We start from the raw sequence: 22,915 nt of genomic DNA, 5'->3' as shown, positions 1-22,915 counted from the left end.
AAGATATCATAGTCAATCATACTAATGTAAACTACATAAGTAAAGTTGCATACCTTCAACCCAAGTCAAAATTCTTGCTACCAAGATCCTCCATAGTCTCTATAAGGCTCCCTCAAGTTCATTACCCACCGACCGCAATGACAAAGTGGTTCACAAGACCACTAGCTATACAGTTGAGCTTCTCTAAGTTGCAAATAGAGAAAATGAAACATTAGACTCAACCCTAACCACTTCAAGAGTGATAACTAAGTTGGCATCTTGCACCATTAAATGTACCACCAACCTCATCAAGATTACAGACTGCATGGCATCCACATCCCATGTCCACTATATAACTTTACAACTTTTGTCATGGATATATTTGCCATGCTCTATTTTTATAACCATCCAACCATGCTTTATGATCTATATATTAAACTTTAATAAAACACCATATAATCTCTTTATATTATAAGAGTTTTCCCAAAACTCAATGAGTTCAATCAATGAAATGTGATTATCCTTTATTATATATCTTCATAAAAACCCTTATAACCATGTCTTTATTAATTTTTTGCAATGTAATACCCTTCATATATGCCACACATTCTATGTAACATGTGATGCAAAACCAATGTGCTTTATCATTTATGCCAAAATATATGTGACTTCAAATAATCTCAAGCCATGTAACATGTAACATTCTTGCTAATGAGATCTTATCTACTTTAGTTTATGGTCAACATAAGAAATATCAAGCTTTGCAAGAAATTTGTAAGCTATATAACAAGTCATTCATAGATGAGTCGACACTTAACGAAAATTGGTGCTTTAGGAATAATGTCATCAAATTAAGCTCTAATACCATTCGTTGTTGTTACAAAGGATACAAAAAAGTAAATGATGTTTTACAAAGATAATGGGCTTCCTAGATATTTAATGGTCATTGGCTAAAAATTGCAAAACTTCATCAACGGATTATATATGCAAGGAAACCAAAAATAAAGGAAGAAACTTATATCAATCATTGTGCCAAAGCTTTCCTCGTAGTGGAACTTGACATAACATAGGATAGGAATTGGATCCTTAACTTTGGTCCATGCTTACGGAGAAAGTTCAAATTATGCTTGAATCCTAAACTTTGAACTTCGCCCATCTTTAGACTCCCTCTCCATGGCATCTTTCTAAGTAAGATTGTCTAACCTACCTTTGAATTTGGAGGCTATGATTTGCTAAGTGATATTTTAAACACCTTAGGCAAATTCCATTTCATAAGTGAGGACACAAAGCACCATCGCATTACAACACACCTATTTTTGTAGACATGGAACAAGAGCTCTACAACATAAATCGAGCTAGTTGCAAAGACAATATATGGACTTGAAAGAAAGATTATGAACTAGTCACCTTACAGTACAAGGCATACTTTGAAACAAAGCACATTGTTGGTCAATGTACCAACATATCAAAGGCCAGGCATTAAAATAAATCTCATTGAAAACCCACTTGGAGGGATGGGGCAATGAAGGCTCATCATTTTAGTAGCAAGAACCCTTTCGCATCCACCCAACACGTGCAACCCTTACTCAAGTAGGGAAGTCTCCCTCACCACTGGCCTCTACCACATAATTATTTGCAACATCCTTTAGCCAACAAGGGTGCCTAACTCACCTACCCCATAGAGCACAAAGGCTTCCTTGATCATTCCCTAGACTTGAGTGAGTTGGGATGATCAAGCCCTGGAAGAAGAAACAAATCATGGTATCTTGGAGCCTCACAAGCCCCTCTAAATAAAGAGAGCATTGATCAAGAACAAGCAAAATGGTAACAACAACATATAGTCACACCTATTTGAGGCCAAAGGGAGGAATGGACAATAATAGTTAAGAAAAGAGATGGCATCCTATCTAAACAACTAATGATGATAAGAAATTGACACAAAGGCTATTTTTTTTTTTTTTTCTCCGTAAAAACTAGCTAAGCTTTATATTATATGTACAAGAAAATTTTACACACAGTAGGACACGCCTTCCAGGGCCTGCAGTAGCACCCTGGGAATCTTGACTATAGACCTAAAAGCTCCCTCGCAGGGGCAGCTTCGCCAAAACCATCCAGAACTTTCCATAACAACAAAAGCTCCCACACAGGGGCAGCATCGGACCGAATTCTCAAAACAATAGCAAAATCTTTCAGACTCCATGACCAGACACATGATTGCCCGCGCAGGGGCTTACTGCTAAGATAGACTGACCCATATACCAGACAGATGTAAGCATGACAGAGTCACGAATGTCAGCTGTCAGCTTAGACCACCCAGAATTGAGACTTGACCAAAGACTCGACAGAATTAAACAAGGCAGAGATACAAGTATCAAATGCCAGTAAACATTACCAAATAACAAAAGCACAATACCCGCATCTGCATTAGTCCTGGAGACGAGCTGAAGGTGGAAGGAGGGCCGCGAGATGTGCATCCGCCTCGTCACAGAGGCTCTTGTCTTCGACCACGTACGCCCAACCGTCACCTTCTGCACGTCCTTCCCACATTTTCCTCCATTTCTCCTCGTCAACGCCTGGAGGGGCTGGCCCCAATGGAGGTAAGAGGTCTTGCGAGCTTTTTTCCCCATGCTTCCAGCTTCAGACGCTGGAGGCACCATAGCAGTGACCTTTTCCCCCATGCTTCCAGCTTCAGACGCTGGAGGCACCATAGCAGTGACCATAGCAGTATCAATTTCCTTTCCAGAGCCATCCAGTGGCTTCTCCATCGTGCCCTGAGGGTTTTCATCCCCATTGCCTTCCGGAATTTTGGTAAATAAGACTGAGATGTGGGCATTGACCCCTGCATTGTCCTCAGAGCTTTGCAGGGTGAATACCACAGAGCCAAAGGAAGGAAGCTCCGGCTTCCCTTCGCTGGAGCTCCTGACCTCCACAAATTGTCTAATGGGGAGCGGGGTCGCCCGGGCTCGCCTATGACAGTAACAGCAGCAGCAGTGGTGATGCTCATCTGCTGCAGGGGTTCGTGAGGAGGACCCTCTCGAAGGACCCCTTCTGCTGGGCTGTCGCTCTCGTAATTTAACCATGGTGAATCTGAAGCCTCCTCTGTATGCTTGAAGGTGAGCTTGAAATCGGTAGCAGTGCCTATTCCTTCCCAATTCGCTCTCTGGTGCACAGCCCTCAGCTTGAATTCCTTCCCTTGGTACCAGACTATTCCATTTCCGGAATTGTCGCTGCAAATTTGCCAATTGCCCTCTCCTTCCAGACCAGCGGCAAGGATGGCAATAGAGACAGGATTCCAGGCCGCGGGGGGATGAAGACTTCCTCGGCCTAAACTCTCTGTGCTTCCGCACCCACCAGCTCTCATCAGACCAGAATTCCTTGCCCGACCCATCAAGCTCGTCATATGCTGCTTCATTCCCTCGTTGCAGGCGCTCAATAACTGCGCCCTGCTCCTCCATCTACCTCTCCTCTCCGCCATTAATTGCATTAACTGTGGAAGGGGCTTACTTACCATATGACGGCCTTCTCCGGGGAGCCGTGGAGTTAACACGGGGCAGCCCATGCTGGGCATGTGGCTCGCCCGTCCTCATCAATCCGACACCCGCATCCGGGGGACACAAAGGCTATTTTAAACATCATTCTTTTTTGCATTATTTATGCTCCCAATTCATTTTCCTTTATCCATGTAAACTAAGTTTTGAATAATCTACTAGGAAAAGATTAAGTTCAATGCTTGGCATTGTCCCAATGTATTTAGCATTGTCAAACTCTCACTATTTTGTGATCCTTTCTCTTGCATGTAACTCTTTATTGTACCATTTCACCGGGGTGTTTTTAATATCAAATTCTAACCATAATTATTAAAATCATATATATATATATATATATATATATATATATATATATATATATATATATATATATATATATATATATATATATATATATATCTTTTAGCCCTTAATTGGTCATTGAAAACACTCATCACTCAAACATCACAATCTAAAACAAAAATAAATGCTATGAAGTCACTTAGTCCCTATCTTTTTGCAATGTCAATATGCATGTGGCAAGTAGGTAGGGTGTATACTTTCAAGGCACATGCATTGAATCATTGACAACAACTATGTGGTTTTATAAGAGCCTAGGATTTATATTACACTATAATAAGTAGACTTGCCTTTGATCAATGGTTATTAATACACTCATTCCTTTGTTGTTTTTACAATATTATTGAGTTGTAATTCATAGCATGGAAATACCTTGCAAAAAGCTCATAAAACTTCTATATTGAAATATCATTCCAATGCTAATGATTTCAAAGGTTTCATTATTGTTCTCAAAGTTTACAAAATGCATGTTAATATAACAATATTTGAGATCTAAATAAAGTGATCAATTAAAGGTTCCATTGGCAAGCAACATAAGGGCCATACATAATCCACGCTCTTAATGAAATTAGCACAAGTGCATCCATAAATTGTTAAGCTACTTTGGCATGACAATGTTATCTTATAAAACAGATCGATATCATGCTTACCATTGATAAGGTCTAGAAGCATGACTTGACTAGTTTATATTCAAAAGCCTACCCTCAAGAGCTAAGGTCCACCATAATGATTAGCGAAATTGGTACTCTATCAATTTGCTAATATCACCCCTACATGCCACTTGAGTGTGGCTATTATTATATCAAGACTTCAAACTCTCCCATGTCATCAGGTGCTTGTGTCGATTAATATTTCAAATATTGTACTGGTGAGACAATGTAAAATAGAGAAGAACACTAATGTTATCTACCATACTAGGGGTTATTTCGTGCTCAAATCAAACAACTCTATCTGAACTATGCACACTTTCGAAAAAAATTGGTGAATAAATGAAAATTTTAATGCCCTAAGCCTATATTACACCTCATTACAATTGGTACCATTACTCATAGCTACAACATTAATTTGATTTTGTTTCTTTCCCAAATTATGGTGTTACTAGAAAATAGTAGTTTCAAATATTTAGTTTTAATATGGGAAAATTTTCAGAATGCACAAATAATAAAAAGCAGTGTATTGGATCAGAGCTTTCGCAATAACTTTAACTCAAATCAATTAGACTACCATAGCAAAAATATAATTTTGCAACCAACAGAGACTAAAAAATTGCTAATATGAAATTTGTTAAAGTAAATAATTGTGATGACAAATATCGTGATCCAAAAGCTAAAAATCATACCGTTTTTAAAAACTACATAAAAAACTGTATCATATAAAATAATTTTAATATAATATGCAACAATTTATTATCATGACAATAATTTTACAAGTCTATGATAGTGCATGAATGTATTTTACAGGTGCCAAAAGCTTATTATGCAAAATTATATACAAATTTTCCTACTTACACAATATCCAAAGCATTGGAAACCACTAACTACAATTTAGAATTGAGGCAATCACTCGCAGATAGAGAAATAACTTGCATAACTAGCCTTGAATTCATATTATAATTTACATTTACACACACTTAAACGTGTGTCGGTGTGTCAATAATAAGGTAGATAAAAAGGTACTAGCCTTGAATTCATATTATAATTTACATTTACACACTTAAACGTGTGTCAATAACAAGGTAGATAAAAAGGTGCATCTTGTGATGCAAAAACTATTCTTTAAATGCTTTTTGGCTTGGGGTTACATTATGCAACTTATGAAAGATTATATTTGTTAGGTATGTCGTGAATTCTCAATTGGGTTGCTCATCACTTGGCTGCATGATGAATGATGAAATTATTTTCCTAAAATATGGAAGCATGAGAATTTCCCAAATGGCGAACTATGTTATACAGAAAATATATGGTGCATTATGCCACTCATGAAAGATTATATTTGTTAGGTATGTCGTGAATTCTCTTTTGTGTTGCTCATCACTTGGCTGCATGATGAATGATGAAATTATTTTCCTAAAATATAGAAGCATGAGAATTTCCCAAATGGCAAACTATGTTATACAGAAATGCAATTATGAAAGAGTAAAAGAGAATTAAATTAATATAAAGAGATCATTAACCAAAATTGAAAAATATATTTTTGATTTAATTAGCTGAAAGAAGAAAATAAATATTGCTAATATACAAATGAACTCCCAAAAGTGTCAGAGTGCCAGAATCCAGAATACAGTGTTGGGTATTTCATAAAATGCCATCAAATGAAGGTGGGAATCAAAAGCACTTTCTCCTCAAATATCCAACATATGCCCATATACTAATATACTAATAGTGATTATCATGAATCCTAACTCATAAAACTATGGAGAATTAGGAAAACTGATTTTTTCTAATCTTTTCTAAACAAACGCAATTTTACAATTTCAAATTATAAAAAATGAATTTGAAAATATATAATGTAAATTTAAGTATTAAATATTAATTTCAATCTTCTGATCAATAATGTGTTTTTTTGGAAGAAAAAAAAACAAAAACAAAATCTAAATTAAATTTAACAATGTATTTTTTGAAAAAATAATATAACCTAAATTAAAATTTAATATGTAGCATATTGATGTTAATACTTGGTTAATATTGCTATATCACATGTCTACATGACAATGTGTTTAATTTAATTTGAAAAAGAAAACCAGAAAAACACAAAACCTTCCAAATACTTTCGTGTATATAACCTTTCAAATCTACCATATTTCATAATTTATATTTTACATTTGCAAGTTGGTTTTTGTGCTTTCTTAATATTATTGTGTCACATTTGTATCTGTGACAATGCACTCAGTCCTTTTTTAATGTCCTTGGCCCTTACGGTTTGCGGGACACAGATTCACTTATATGTATAGATTGAATTCCCTTAAACTACGTGCATGTCTCCAGAAGCCGCCTATGGCTATCTTTTACGACATAAAGAACACTTCTCCTTTGAGACTGAAAAATTCTAATCAAATTATGCATATTGGACTCTATTGCTCTATCATGGTCAATATCTCATAATTCTTATACCTAAAGAAGATACATGTCCAATCGGATGGTTAAAGCTTAGCTCCCATCTTCGTCCATGAACCTGGCAAAAAATTTCACTAGCAACAGCATAATAGAATTTCGCAGTGCAAACTGATGCATTCCTTACCAAGGATTTTGTTACACGATTATATGGCTCTGTCAAGTGCTGCAGTAACCGGAGAAAATAATCTATAAAAAATTATCCAGGTGACGATACAAATTGGCCACATGTAGACAGATTATTAGATTTCCAAACCACCATAGAATAACTCTGAATTTAGTGCAGTTTTGCAGAAACTGCCAACTATCTGGTAAGTTTTGTCTGAAACAGGTCGTTGGCCCAAAAAAACATGACTCAACAGATTTTTTGCCACTTTTTTTAAAACATTGGCAGCTGAAGCAAGTCAGTTACCAGGGCCGAATTTTTGCCCCGGATTTTCTAGATCATTTTTTAAGATTGGCAATTTTTTTTCTGAGTCGTCCAAATTTTTGTTGAGTTTTTCCTGAGTTCACGATTTCAGACCCTGACCATTTTTTTGCCGAGTCCTAGTTCTGCTACACTGGAATTTACATTTGAAATATGTTACAATTTTTTCGACATAGTGCCAACGAAGATCATGATCAGAATCCACCTTGTAGCTCAACCCCCAATACCAAACTGCAAGAAGCAACAGGAAACATCAGAGGCTGTATGTTAAGGTATTTCTACCAGGAGTAAAAATATATCAGCCAAGTTCTACCATAATTCTATGCCCTTCTCAAATGTACAATTGTACCAATAATAAAGTAGTGCTGTTCTCAGGAACAAGAAAATTATATGAACCGAAAAAACCTGAATATTTATGCCCATTAGCAACATGCCAACATCATAAGCACATTGCTGTCCATTGCCATTATTAACCATGTGCTGGGAAAATCATTCATACAACAATCACACCTACATGGATGGCTTGCGAACATTAGGCATCTCATGACCACCTTTCAGGATATTTCTATACAACACATCCGCTGCATTCACAACTCCACCATGGATGCTTTGTCCAAACTTGGCCTCATGGCTCCACAAGATGGTTTTCAAATATTGCTGGAGATTGACCATATCACACACGATGCGGGCTTCCTCCCATTTCCATGATGGGAAGTCTCATCGGCTTCGTGTCTTTCTCAGCACAGTCAAAGTTCTCTATGCTGCACTATTTTGATTCTCCTACTACATATTTTCTGAACCTGAATCATATGTATTTGGGTCTCTAATTTCGTGTTTTGTCCTCTCACTATGATGCTTAAATTGTTACTATATGTGGATACACATGTCTGATTACTGGGATGCTATTTTGCACCAGGGTGGATCATTTTGACATTCTGGCTGTCTATGACACTGGGCTGATTTTCTGGATGATCATATGCCCCAAATATTTTGAAAGATATACTGGTTTTATTTTACATTAATACCAGCGTTTTTTTCATTCTGAAAAAAAAAATATAATTAGAACTCTATGCTTTACATAACCCTATTTCAAAAACAATGCCCTCGATTTCACAATGAAAACACAGGAGATAAAAGCACAAAGATACACTGAGCACCTTCACTAGCTGAAGATGATGAGGAGAGGCTTGGGCACTCTCAATTCTCCTCCTCAAATCTTCGATCTTTTTGGCCTCGTACTCTGAATTCTCTGTCTCATTAGCTGTCTCCCCAAGTTCTCGATATAAGGCTAAAACATAAAATCATACAAACACCCAAAATCATTCAAAATTTATGAAAGAAAGCAACAGTTTAACGATTTCTGCATCATCCCAATCACCTAAGAATATGAAGTTTAGATTTATCATTTCCTCTACCCACTGTCAGGTAAATCAATATGCATTGCCATTGACGAAGAAAGTATACCTGTCAGCTCAGCAAGCACACCAATCTGTGTTGGAATGTCATGCAGAGCCTTTGCTAATGTTAAAGAAGACTTCAGGATATCCCGTGCCTGCCCGATATCATGAAGAGCAAGTGCTAAACTACCTAGGACTGTCAAATACTGAGAAACAAGCTGAATGTTACCAAGGTTCTTGTGGGTAATCTTCAATCCATTTGCCAAGCGTATTCTGCAAAAGACAGTGATGCAAGAATGAATCTTAAATTCAAGTGCTAATTTGAGTATATCAGAGTGAGAACCAAAATCCTTTATAGCAGTTTAGGAAGCAATTAATCGTACTATGTTCATTTTTTTCAATCATGAATATGGCTAGCCAATAGAGGCGACAGACCAAAGATTTTTTAGTGAGTCACTTTGACGAGAGACAATGTTGATTAACAAGATTGAAAGGATAATAAACATATTAAACGACATCGAATAAAAAACTACACAAAAATCCAGTGATAATGAAGGCACCAGTAACTGTAGCATCACTTTGCAATAATTTATAACAGTAACATTAAATTCAGATCTCAGGCTTTGGGAGTTAGGATCATCGTTTGCATAAAATTTTGGGTAAACCGTGTTAGTTTTTGTAGCATCGGATGTGTTCTAGGCACGAAATTTGGTGGAGAGGTTAGAATACATGAGATCTCCAAAACTCAGTAATTTTTTCTAGAAATTCCACCTAGAGATGACATAATTAGATTATTAACCTATTTTTTAATGTTTCCTAAGTCTAAACTTGGGAAAACTGGTTAATTAGTCAGAATTAATTAAGTCAAGGTGCGAATCATCTAGAAACTCACGGATCGACTCCAAGATGATCCTATCCATTGATTAAGATTTAATATTGGTCGTTGGTGCTCTAATAGTGGCTTATAAGAGGAAGTCGATGGGCACCTGGAGAAGACACAACAAAACACCAGAAGTTCGATTCTCTTGGCAAATCGATTTCTAGAGTAGCAGTAGTTAGTTTCCGGAGAGACAGAAATCGAAGTAGTGAATGACGGGCAAGGACAGTGAGTCCGGAGGAGATTTTCCAGATCCAAAGAGTCAGATATACGAGGCCCGAGTTTCCTCAGTGAGGCAGCACAGAAGCTTCACATGCAGAGTTCGATTTGGCCAGACAGAGGGTCGATTCAGTTGCTGGATTGGGCAGACAGATTGATCAGTTGCAGTTCCAAGCAGAGCCTGTGGTTGTGCAGGCTTAATGCAGGGGTTTCGTGGAGCCCATTCAAAGCCAATTTCGGAGCTAGATCAGTATTAGGTGAGACAAAATTTGTCTCACTAATTTTTTTGGTTCTTCCTCATCCCTGGCACATAAAGAACCTCTGACACCTTCAAGGGAGGTTTGGATTCCCTCTGAAATGTCACTGTCCCCACCCCAACTGCTCTAACAACTCTGTCATCACCGAGTACTACCTCAATATCAGTGCCACTCTCTGAAAGCTCTGAGAAGTACTCATGGACTCCTGTCATATGACGTGAAGCCCCACTGTCCACATACCAGATACCTGAAGATGCTCCGCTAATCGAGGGAAAAGCATGCTCCCTCTGAACCTGTGTGGCAGGTGATCCTGCACTAGAGGGCTCACACATAGTGAACGCAAACTCCCAGTCAAAACGACTTGTAAAGTCCTCAATCTCTGCTGAAGCTGCCACGTCCTGGTTCTTCCCCTTCTTCTTCTTCTTCTCCGGACACACAACTGCATAGTGTCCCATCTTTTGACAATTCCAACACTTCACCTTGGAATAGTCCTTCTGTGTGTTCCCCTGTTTACCTTTACCTTTGCCTTTGCTCCCACCACCGCTTGTGGAAGCCTGCTTCTTCCCTTTGCCTTTCTTGCCTCCTGCCACCAGTGCTACGTCCTCATCCTGCTCAACTGGCTTGGCTGCCCCAAGCCGTCCTTTCCTGATCTCTGTCTGAATGCAATCATCCCAAAACCTCTCCCATGTGGGAAGGGTCTCACGTGCACAAACCCCATCAGCAAAGTTCAACCATGAACGGGGGAGGCCATTCACTGCAATACGCACCAACTCAGTAGATGGAATGGCCTCTCCAATCGCTGCCAACTCATCTCTCACATTAGTAATCTTTGTGAGATATCCAGCTGCACTATAATTACCCATCTTAATGTTCTTCAGCTTCTCCTTCAGGACCATCTTCCGGTTCTCATTGGTACTCTGGTAGAGATTGGACAATGCTGTCCACATCTCATGGGCATTGCTCTTTCCTCTCACATGAGGAATGCAATGGTCTTTGATTCCGTCTAGAATCGGCCTCTTACCCTTATTGTTCTTCTTTTTATACTCAGCCAACTTAGTAACATCAGTGGGCACAACAACAGGGTTCTGTGCGATATGCACCATGATATCCCAGACTTCTGCCTCCTCAAAGATACTCTGCATTCTCTCCTTCCAAACGCTGTAATTTATATGCCCATCCAGCCTATCCTCCACCCTCAATCCCAATGACATTCTGCTGTCCTAAAACTGAAAAATAGCACTGCTGTAGTAAAGATAAAACTGCTGTTTATGAAAAAATCAGCTTGCTGGAATTTTGTGAGTGAAAAATCAGCAACTGTAATTTTTCCTTTTGCTGTCCCAAACTGCCCTTCAGCACTCAAGCTCCGATACCATGTAAAAATCTCTGTTTTCCCACCCCGGTTTTCAGTTTCTCCTTATTTCTCCCATGTAGTTAAATGCCCATTCCCATAACCATACATTTAACAGACTGAAAAAAATAAATATTGCTGAAAACACAAATTCTGGAAATTTTTCAGAATGCTGGAAATTGCAGAATTAAAAATCAGCAATCAAAAACAGCCATTAAAACACATTAAAACACTGATATTTTTGGTCAACTTGACCCTGGAAAAACCCCCTACAACTCTTGGGGAAAACCAGTTTGAGAGCTCTTCTTTATTTCTGAAAATTGCCTTTTTACAGTGAGAATTATTCAGCAAAAATCAGCAAGTAAATTTACAACTTATCTCCTTTCCCGTGCCTCACAGCAATCTGGAAATTACAGCAAACAGGACAGCAATAAATGTTGTACGGCCTCCGTTTTGTGTGCAGAAAAATCAGCAAATTGCTCCTCGATTTTTGTGCAAAAATCTGCCTTTCACTATGTGCTGAATCAGCTGTACAAATCTGCTCAACTGCTGCCTTGGAATGTGTGCCAAGCTGCTGTCTCCTTCTCCTCCCTGCTTAGAAATCTCTCTTGCTCTCTTGCTCTCCTTCTCCCAATCTGCTCATGAAAGAATGAATGACCTTTTCCTCATTTTCCTCCTTTAATATAACTCCAAGTGACTTTTGGGTGATCCAAGTGACTTTTGGGTGATCTCTAAATCCAATGGCTGAAATAGATTTAGATCAATGGCTGAGATTAAATGCTCATTTAAATCTCACTTTCTATTTTTTAATTCACCCCACTTTAATAAAGACCCACTTAGTCATTTATTTCCAAAGTCACTTTTCCTTTCTAATTTTTCATTTACTTTAAAATTAGACTTAGTAACTTTATCACTTAAAGTCACTTTTAAATTAGATTTAACTTTATAAAATTATAAAGTCACTTTAGGAGAAAAATTAAATTCTTTTGGACACTTTTCCCTAGGCCAAAGATCAAAGCCTAAGGGAACCACCTGTCCTCCGGTACCAAATTTCAACACTCCCTCTTACCGAGGAAGGTGTTCCTCACCACACCCATCTTGTCCCTGAAGTAGACATGCTTGCCCCGTGGTAAGGCTTTGGTAAGAATATCTGCAACCTGCTCATCAGTGGAAATATACTCAAGCTTCACAGCTCCCTTCTGAACATAGTCTCTGATGAAATGATATCTGATCCCGATATGCTTTGACCTGTCATGAAATACTGGATTCTCAGTGAGTTTAATGCAACTCTGATTATCACAGTAAATCACTGAAGGTCTCAACGGCTGACCAAATAAGCCAAACAACATCTTGTGAAGCCAGATAGCCTCACAACTAGCTAGACTAGCTGCCATATACTCTGCTTCCGCTGAACTCAGTGCTACTGACTGCTGCTTCCGGCTGAACAATGACACTACTGCTAAACCCAACCCAAAACAACACCCTGAAGTGCTCTTCCTATCAGAAGCACAACCTACCCAATCAGAATCAGTGTACCCTGCCAATCTCACTCCATCTCCCTGCCTGTAGTCCAGACCATAATCCACTGTCCCCTGCAAGTACCGCAAAATGTGTTTTGCAGCCACCCAGTGAACCTTCCTAGGCTCACACATAAACTGACTCATCGTGTTGACTGCAAAACAGATATCTGGTCTAGTGTTGACCAAATACGTCAAGGAACCAATCAACTGCCTGTACAATGTGGGATCCACCAACTCGGAATCCGAAGCATGAAGCTTCTTCCAGTTGGTGATCATCGGTGTTGACATGGGTCTACAATCCTCCATGTGGAATCTGCTAAGGATGTCCACAATATACTTCCCCTGCCCCAGGAAGAAATGCCCCTCCCCCTGCCACACCTCCAAACCCAAAAAGTAATGCATCAAGCCGATGTCCTTCATCTCAAACTCCACCGCAAGATCTCTCTTGCAGTGCTCTATGAGTCTCTCTGCACCTGTAATGATCAAGTCATCCACATACAGCACCAGAATGAGAGGCTCCTCACCAATCACAATAAAGTAAAGGTTCGGATCTGCCTCACTCTTTGTGAAACCCATCCCCTGCAAATATGTATCTATCCTGGAGTACCAAGCTCTGGGAGCTTGCTTCAGGCCATAAAGGGCCTTCTTCTCTGGGACTCCTTCCCATGCACCTCAAAGGCTGCTCAATGTACACCTCCATCTAACATGGGCTACATGACAATTCCCGATTCCCATGCACCTCAAAGCCAATCCTGTGAGGCCTGCTTCATCCTTATGTACACCTCCTGTATGAAGCCATTGAGAAATGCGGTCTTCACATCCATCTGGTGGATCTTCCAACCCATCTTTGCTGCTATCGATATAGTGGAGCGGATCGAAGTATATCGAGCCACGGGAGCGAAGGTCTCCTCATAATCAACTCCCTCTACCTGGGAGAACCCTCTAGCCACAAACCTCACTTTGAATTTCTCAATGCTGCCATCTGCAGCATGCTTTACCTTGTAAAGCCATCTGGAAGTAACCACGGATTTGCCCTCAGGCCTCGGCACCACCTCCCAAACATCATTCTTCATGATAGAAGAATACTCCTCCTGCATGGCCTCTCTCCAGACCTGCTGGCTAGCTGCCGGCTCAGAGTCAAGGATGCTGGTAACCATCGCCATATAGCTACAAAACCTCTCAGGTGGTCTACTCTCTCTAACCGGCCTCTTCGGCTCAGCAACAGATGTGGCATCTCTCAAGGTGTCCTGAAGCCACTTGGGCTTCCTCTTCCCTGAGCGCACTTCTCCCACCGGAGAATGAAACTCCTCCTCATCATCATCATCAGTAGCCTGAACTCCTGACTGTCTGTCTGATGTCCTCCTGCCTGCACCTAAACCTGTAGAAGCTGAGGTACCGTGTGAACTGTCCATCAGTGGACTCCCTAGTGAACTGCTCTGTGAACTGCTCTGCATGCTGCCCGAAGCACCACCCCTCTGGCTCGGCGAGCCACTGCTCACTGACGGACCTGACATCCTCATAGATGTACCTCCGGATCCTCCTGATCCCTGCCCACTGGATCCCTGCGACTGACTCAACTGCTGCTGAGGGTCTGGCTGATCCAGATACTCTAACTCCCGTGACCTCCTAAAGGCCCTGTCCTCCTCGAACTTCACATCCCGTCTGACAACAACTCTCCTCTGTGCAGGGATGTAAATCCGAAAGGCCTTTGAGGTCTCACTGTAGCCCACAAAGATACCCTTCTCTGCGGTGGGCTCTAGTTTGGTCCTCTTCTCCTTGGGTATATAGGAGTATGTAATGCATCCAAAGATATGAAGATGACCAAGATCAGGCTTCTTCCCAGAGAAAGCCTCCTCCGGAGTCATGTGCCCCAAGGCACGATGCGGACTCCTGTTCTGCAAGTAAACAGCGGTGTTGCAGGCCTCTGCCCACAAGAACAATGGCAACCCCTGATCATGTAACATGGCTTTGGCAGCCCCTATGATGGATCTGTTCTTCCTCTCCGCAACCCCGTTCTGCTGGGGGTTGTAAGGAACAGTGAACTCCTTCCTAATGCCTGCCTCCACACAATAATCAACAAACTCTCCAAGGGTGTACTCTCCTCCATTGTCCGACCTCAGGGACTTGATCTTTCGACCTGTCTGAGTCTCCACAAGAGCTCTGAACTCCTGAAACCGCTTGAAGACCTCACTCTTGGTCTTCAAGAAATAAATCCAGGTCCTCCTGGAGTGATCATCAATGAATAAGACATAGTACTCATATCCACTCAAGGAAACAAGAGACATCTGACCGCTCACATCGAAATGAATCAAATCAAGTATCCCCGTCGCTCTGCTGTCACTGCTGGGAAAAGGGGATTTGGCAAATTTTCCCATCGCACAACCTCTGCAAGTATCAAAGTGATCAGTACTGAAATCTGGCACACCTGTAGTGATCTCCCGCAATGTCCTCAAGGCTCCATGATACATATGTCCCATCCTGCGGTGCCAAATCTCACACAGCTCAGAACTGCTAGCTCTGCTGTCGGTACTACTGCTCAATGCCAAAAGGGGTTGGAAGGCAAACTTGTACACCTTTGCATGGCGTACACCTATCACTCTAGCTGAATCAGCTGGAGTGCCCCTGGGATACATCAACACCTGTCCTCCCCTGAACAGTACCTCATATCCTCTGTCCTCCAAAGCTGAGACGGATATGAGGTTCTTCCTCATCCTTGGCACATAAAGAACCTCTGACACCTTCAAGGGAGGTTTGGACTCCCTCTGAAATGTCACTGTCCCCACCCCGACTGCTCTAACAACTCTGTCATCACCGAGTACTACCTCAATATCAGTGCCACTCTCTGAAAGCTCTGAGAAGTACTCACGGACTCCTGTCATATGACGTGAAGCCCCACTGTCCACATACCAGATACCTGAAGATGCTCCGCTAATCGAGGGAAAAGCATGCTCCCTCTGAGCCTGTGTGGCAGGTGATCCTGCACTAGAGGACTCACACGTAGTGAACGCAAACTCCCGGTCAAAACGACTTGTAAAGTCCTCAATCTCTGCTGAAGCTGCCACATCCTGGTTCTTCCCCTTCTTCTTCTTCTTCTCCGGACACACAACTGCATAGTGTCCCATCTTTTGACAATTCTGACACTTCACCTTGGAATAGTCCTTTTGTGTGTTCCCCTGTTTACCTTTACCTTTGCCTTTGCCCCCACCACTGCTTGTGGAAGCCTGCTTCTTCCCTTTGCCTTTCTTGCCTCCTGCCACCAGTGCTACGTCCTCATCCTGCTCAACTGGCTTGGCTGCCCCAAGCTGTCCTTTCCTGATCTCTGTTTGAATGCAATCATCCCAAAACCTCTCCCATGTGGGAAGGGTCTCACGTGCACAAACCCCATCAGCAAAGTTCAACCATGAACGGGGGAGGCCATTCACTGCAATACGCACCAACTCAGTGGATGGAATGGCCTCTCTAATCGCTGCCAACTCATCTCTCACATTAGTAATCTTTGTGAGATATCCAGCTGCACTATCATTACCCATCTTAATGTTCTTCAGCTTCTCCTTCAGGACCATCTTCCGGTTCTCATTGGTACTCTGGTAGAGATTGGACAATGCTGTCCACATCTCATGGGCATTGCTCTTTCCTTTCACATGAGGAATGCAATGGTCTTTGATTCCGTCTAGAATCAGCCTCTTACCCTTATTGTTCTTCTTTTTATACTCAGCCAACTGAGTAACATCAGTGGGCACAACAACAGGGTTCTGTGCGGTATGCACCATGATATCCCAGACTTCTGCCTCCTCAAAGATACTCTGCATTCTCTCCTTCCAAACGCTGTAATTTATATGCCCATCCAGCCTATCCTCCACCCTCAATCCCAATGACATCCTGCTGTCCTAAAACTGAAAAATAGCACTGCTGTAGTAAAGATAAAACTGTTGTTTATGAAAAAATCAGCTTGCTGGAATTTTCTGAGTGAAAAATCAGCAACTGTAATTTTTCCTTTTGCTGTCCCAAACTGCCCTTCAGCACTCAAGCTCCGATACCATGTAAAAATCTTTGTTTTCGCACCCCGGTTTTCAGTTTCTCCTTATTTCTCCCATGTAGTTAAATGCCCATTCCCATAATCATACATTTAACAGACTGAAAAAAAAAAAAATATTGCTGAAAACGCAAATTCTGGAAATTTTTCAGAATGCTGGAAATTGCAGAATTAAAAATCAGCAATAAAAAACAGCCATTAAAACACATTAAAACACTGATATTTTTGGTCAACTTGACCCTGGAAAAACCCCCTACAACTCTTGGGGAAAACCAGTTTGAGAGCTCTTCTTTATTTCTGAAAATTGCCTTTTTACAGTGAGAATTATTCAGCAAAAATCAGCAAGCAAATTTACAACTTATCTCCTTTCTCGTGCCTCACAGCAATCTGGAAATTACAGCAAACAGGACAGCAATAAATGTTGTACGGCCTCCGTTTTGTGTGCAGAAAAATCAGCAAATTGCTCCTCGATTTTTGTGCAAAAATCTGCCTTTCACTATGTGCTGAATCAGCTGTACAAATCTACTCAACTGCTGCCTTGGAATGTGTGCCAAGCTGCTGTCTCCTTCTCGTCCCTGCTCAGAAATCTCTCTTGCTCTCTTGCTCTCCTTCTCCCAATCTGCTCATGAAAGAATGAATGACCTTTTCCTCCTTTTCCTCCTTTAATATAACTCCAAGTGACTTTTGGGTGATCTCTAAATCCAATGGCTGAAATAGATTTAGATCAATGGCTGAGATTAAATGCTCATTTAAATCTCACTTTCTATTTCTTAATTCACCCCACTTTAATAAAGATCCACTTAGTCATTTATTTCCAAAGTCACTTTTCCTTTCTAATTTTTCATTTACTTTAAAATTAGACTTAGTAACTTTATCACTTAAATTCACTTTTAAATTAGATTTAACTTTATAAAATTATAAAGTCACTTTAGGAGAAAAATTAAATTCTTTTGGACACTTTTCCCTAGGCCAAAGATCAAAGCCTAAGGGAACCACCTGTCCTCCGGTACCAAATTTCAACAATCTCCAAGACCCAGAAATGGTTTGGGCAGATTCTAACCGGTTTGGGAGATATTAAAATAATTAATATTTTTAATGGAGTTCCCAAGTCTAAACTTGGGAAAAATAAAATATTAATGGATATTAATATAAAACTGGGTTAGAAGGTTCCAAAAGTCATGGATCAAGCCAAATCTAATCTTAGTCGTTGATTAGAGATTTAATCTCGGTCGTTGAAGGACCAACTGGAAAAGTATAAGAAGAAGCTTGAGGGTCAGTTGGAGAACACACTGAAGGAGACCGGTCAGTTCGATTTCTGGAGCAAGGTTAGCTGAGAAATTTGAACTAATGGTCTGGAGAGAAGTAGGAGGCAGCAAGTACGTAACAAAGAGTCGGGAACAACACCTGGGGAACAGCGCAGAGGTCGAAGAGGCAGACGCAGAGCCTCTCGGGCAAACGCAGAGGTTGCAGACTGCGCAGTCACTGGAGGGCCTGCGTGGGTGACGCAGAGAGGCCCAGTGCTGACACAGAGAGGCAGGGGCTGACGCAGAGGGTCTAGGAGCTACGCAGAGGTCAACCAGGCTGATGCTGAGACTGGGGGAAATGCTAAAGAAATTTCTCTTTGTTGCGTAAGCTAATTTGGCACCCAGTTGTACTGAAGAATTGTTGAATAATAAAATCCTCCCTTACTGCACCGTTTTCCCACATTGGGTTTTTTTGGAGACTAATTGTCCAAAATATTTGTGTCGATTCTTGTGCATGTGTTTGTTTCTGTATTATGATGTGATATCTGCAAAGAATTTATTTTAATGTTTACTGAAGGATTTTCATAAATAACTTATCGGGAAATAAGTAGGTAAAATAAATAAGTTGTTGCAGTGATAGAATTTTCACATAGTAGTTGCAGTCGCAGCAGCAACAGATGAGAGGTAGTTGCAGTGCAGATGCAGAGTTGGCAGCAGTATGGCAGTTTCAGCAGTAGCATAGATGCAACATCAGAGTTGCACAGTGGTTGGTGGGCAGTATGGCCAGATATCAGTAGCGTGACAGAGGTGATACAGAGAGAAGGTGTTGTGGCAGGATGTGCAGCGCTAGAGAGAGAACACAGTCCTTGCTAAGAGGGAGTGTTAGTTTATGTAGCATCGGGTGTGTTCTAGCCACAAAATTTGGTGGAGAGGCTAGACTACATAAGATCTCCAAAACCTAGAAATCATTTCTAGAAATTCCACCTAGAGATTACTTAATTAGATTATTAACCTATTTTTTAATGTTTCCTAAGTCTAACCTTAAGAAAACTGGTTAATTAATCAAAATTAATTAAGTCAAGATGCAAATCATCTAGAAACTCACACGGATCGACTCCAAGATAATCCTAGCCATTGATTAAGATTTAATCTTGGTCGTTGGTGCTCCAACAGTGGATTATAAGAGGAAGTCGATGAACACTTGGAGAAGACCACCAGAACTCCAGAAGTTTGATTTCATTGGCAAATCGATTTCCAGAGTAGCAGCAGTCAATTGTCAGAGAGCCAGAGTGAGGCGCAGGGACAGTGAGTCCGAAGGAGATTTTCCAAATCCGAGAGTCAGCTACAGGAGGGCCGAGTTTCCTCAATGAGGTTGCGCAGAGGCAGAGTTCGATTTGGCCAAACAAGGGGTCAATTCAATTGTTGGAGGTCGGGAAGATTTCTGAAAGGGACCAATGAGTCATTCTCAGAGGCTGGATTGGGAAGACGGCTTGATCAGTTGTAGTTCCAGGCAGAATGTACCAGTGGCTGCGCAAGCTTGACGCATAGGCTGACGTAGGGGTTTCATGGAGCCCATTCAGAGCCAGTGTCGAAGTTGGATCTATGCCGAGTGAGACAAAATTTGTCTCGCTAATTTTTGTGGCCAATTCCTCTTGTAGTGGATTGCAAGTTTGTGCATCCAGAGTGTACTCATATTTTCACTATTGCATAATAATAAAAAGCCTCACTGCTGCACCGGTTTTCCCAAGTTGGATTTTTCCGAGGGCAATTGTCCAAAAATAACGGTGTCAATTTTATTGTGTGCGCGCTAGAATTTTCTCAGTTTCCAACGCTATTATTTCCGCAGTATTTTATTTCTGAAGGTTGCAGTGCGATGAATTTGGTATTTGCAGTAGCAAATGAATTGTTAAATTAATACAAATAGAAGAATTAATTCCAGTTGTGGAATTTTCACAAACCACATTCATTTTACTTCCATCAACATTTCAGACCTGGCCACTGTGGTCCATCAACAGGATTATAAAAAATTGTAGGACTGCATTATCTAGTCTGAGATATTGATGGGAATGGATGCAATTTACCTGAAAAATTTTGCAAACAATAACATCAATGATGACTCTCAATTGCGGACACAGTTAATCCAGATTTAAAAACCAGAGACTTGGGGAGATGCAAATATTTAGTCCAAGTATTATAAAGACATGCATATTATTGACAAAGGGAATCAAATATCAAACCTGTGCCTAGATACAGTCTATTAAACTTCCTAGCAAGCAATAAAGTTTAGACATTCCATGAATACAATTTCTTGAAAAGTTGATATGACAATGAATTGCTGGCTATTGCATTGATGACTGCAATACAAAAAAGAGAGACTCCATGATTAAAAACTTGAGAGAATACCCCAGGTTTCCTTTCAACACACTCCTCCACCCCCACCCCCCAATGGGTTGACCAACCTCCATGAGGCTTCTAAGAACCTCCCATTCCAGACCCCACGATAGACACCATCAGAGCAGCTCTAAGAGGTCCAAAATCTGGACTCATTCTGCAGATAATACTCCTCCCCAAGTCCATTCGAGCAGCCAGTCTTCCATTTGGAGATTCTCCTCCCTGGTCTTGGATTTTAGAACTCAGAAGCTATGCACCTCTTCAATCCCAGGATTACACAACCAGACCCGCTCAGCCCCCAGGCATTATCAGGCAATGCATCCGCCACTTCGTGGTGATGATGACTTATGTGAAGATCCTTCTCTCTCCACTCATTTGGCTTCTGCCTCTTGTTTCTTATACTTGTCATGGTTTTTCTTCTGCACTTATTTGGTACTTCTATTGGCTAGCCACTTAGCACATTTTCTACATTTCTTCTTTTGATAGAGCAGCAATAGGAGATGCTTTCACACTCCCACTCTCTTGTACTTAACACTGGGTGTACTTTTGAGTCCCAATGACCTACTATTGTGGTCAATTGTTGGACACTTAATAAAAATATTTTATCTTATCATATATTTTCAATCTTCTAAACAAAATCGAACTTGCTTCATCACAACTAATGAAACAAAAGGTACTTTAGACACAGCACATACAAAATTTGAAAACTCAGGTTTGCCTCTATCAACTAGTTTTCATCAAAATTATTATGAAAAGCTGACCTGGTATCTTCCAAAAAGGAATGTAAGCACAGCCAAAAAGTTTCTATAGGATCAGACCTCCGATCTCCAGGTCATCAAATTAATAGTGAATATGAATGGATCCAGAACTAACATAATAATAATGCATTTAATTAATAAGAAACATATTTTCAAGAAGAGGAATCGCAAGGAAGTACATTCCTTTTCAACAAAAAAGACTTAGTTTATGCATTTAATATAAATTTATAAAATCATTAACCCACTGGGCTCACTTTCTAGAATGCTAAACGGTACCCCTTCAAGATTATTCTGTACATTAATAATGCTGAAAGTATATCCATTCTAAGAATAATTACCGTGCTTCTTGTAAATTGTGCTGCTTCATTTGTAGAAGACCGGAAGCAAAAAGTGCACCTGTTTTCTCTCGAAAGCCCACATATGAGTCCAAAGACCTATAAACAGGACCTATTAAGTCCAAAGCCTGCTTCAAAAGATCATAATAATTGGTTGATCATATACATTGCATTAATTGAGTATATAAGAATCTTGCAATAGCACAAACCCTAGTTGTAGCTGCCTCTATCAGGATGCTGAATCTAAACTTGATAGATAAAACAAAACCAGTTGGGAAGCCATTTAATGTTTAAAATGGGAAATGTATTATTACCTTAGAAGATGACTCAGCATCACCTATACAAATGTAAGATATGGCTGCATACACCTGACACATGGCTTGCATGCTTTTACTCTCGGTCAGCTGAAATTAACATCAGAGTATTAGAAACTAATTATTATTGCTTCCTTTCCTAGCAAAAGCCTGATTAACAGAGTTTCCTGTAGTGGTTATTAATTTAGGAGGATTCACTTCAATTCCCCAGGAAATTGCACTAGAAGCAGGGAAACAATGAAATAAAATTGTATTTATGTTAACTAATGACCAAAATAGGGAAACGAGAATTGAAAATAAAGCACATTACTTAAAGAGCGAAATAAATATACTCACCTTTGTTGCTTCAATAAAGTGTAAAGCAGCTTCATTGAAGCAACCTAATGAGTGTGCGTATTGGCCGAGAAGCATTTGAATGGTGTTCTCACACCCTTGTAAAATGGTTGGAAAGCGCCCAAACCAGTCAACAATTTTCTTTAGAGCCTGCCATAAAGTGAACATTAGGCAAGGTACCAAATTAAATAAATGCATTATAAGTTTACATATCCTAAGCAGTTTCAGTCAATAAAGTAATAGAAAAAAGTTCATAACCACCAAGACGACACAGTGACAATACAGGTCTCAAGGGTACATTCATAACTGTCCATATAAAGTATCAATCAAGAATTCAAGACATGAAAATATGCTTCTAATGATTGATCCTATCTGTAACGATACACACTCCTTAAAATTCATATCTCCAACTGGCCGAAATGTTTCATTTCAACATAGATAACTTTCAGCCCAAAATCTGAATTTAATAACAGATTGGCACATTAT

General features: G+C 40.3%; 1 protein-coding gene across 4 annotated transcripts in view; it reads right to left on the bottom strand.

Moving 5' to 3' along the window:
- Window positions 1-6,945: 6,945 nt before the first annotated feature.
- LOC149197884 (Tetratricopeptide repeat (TPR)-like superfamily protein) overlaps window positions 6,946-22,915 on the bottom strand; it is a 235,322-nt gene continuing 219,352 nt past the window's right edge. For all 4 annotated transcript variants that reach the window (XM_089406015.1, XM_089406016.1, XM_089406018.1 and 1 more), the window contains 6 exons: window positions 22,433-22,579; window positions 22,097-22,186; window positions 21,786-21,910; window positions 8,868-9,073; window positions 8,561-8,691; window positions 6,946-7,634 (listed from right to left, as the gene is read on the bottom strand). In XM_089406015.1, coding sequence (XP_089262141.1) covers window positions 7,617-7,634; window positions 8,561-8,691; window positions 8,868-9,073; window positions 21,786-21,910; window positions 22,097-22,186; window positions 22,433-22,579 — 717 coding nt within the window. In that variant the 3' untranslated portion in view covers window positions 6,946-7,616. The remainder of the gene's footprint in view (window positions 7,635-8,560; window positions 8,692-8,867; window positions 9,074-21,785; window positions 21,911-22,096; window positions 22,187-22,432; window positions 22,580-22,915) is intronic.

Source organism: Pinus tabuliformis, chromosome 2_2 (assembly GCF_031772625.1).
Source record: "Pinus tabuliformis cultivar Carrire ecotype Pingquan chromosome 2_2, CPIR1, whole genome shotgun sequence".
NCBI lineage: Eukaryota > Viridiplantae > Streptophyta > Pinopsida > Pinales > Pinaceae > Pinus > Pinus tabuliformis.
This window is presented reverse-complemented; position numbering and strand designations above follow the sequence as displayed.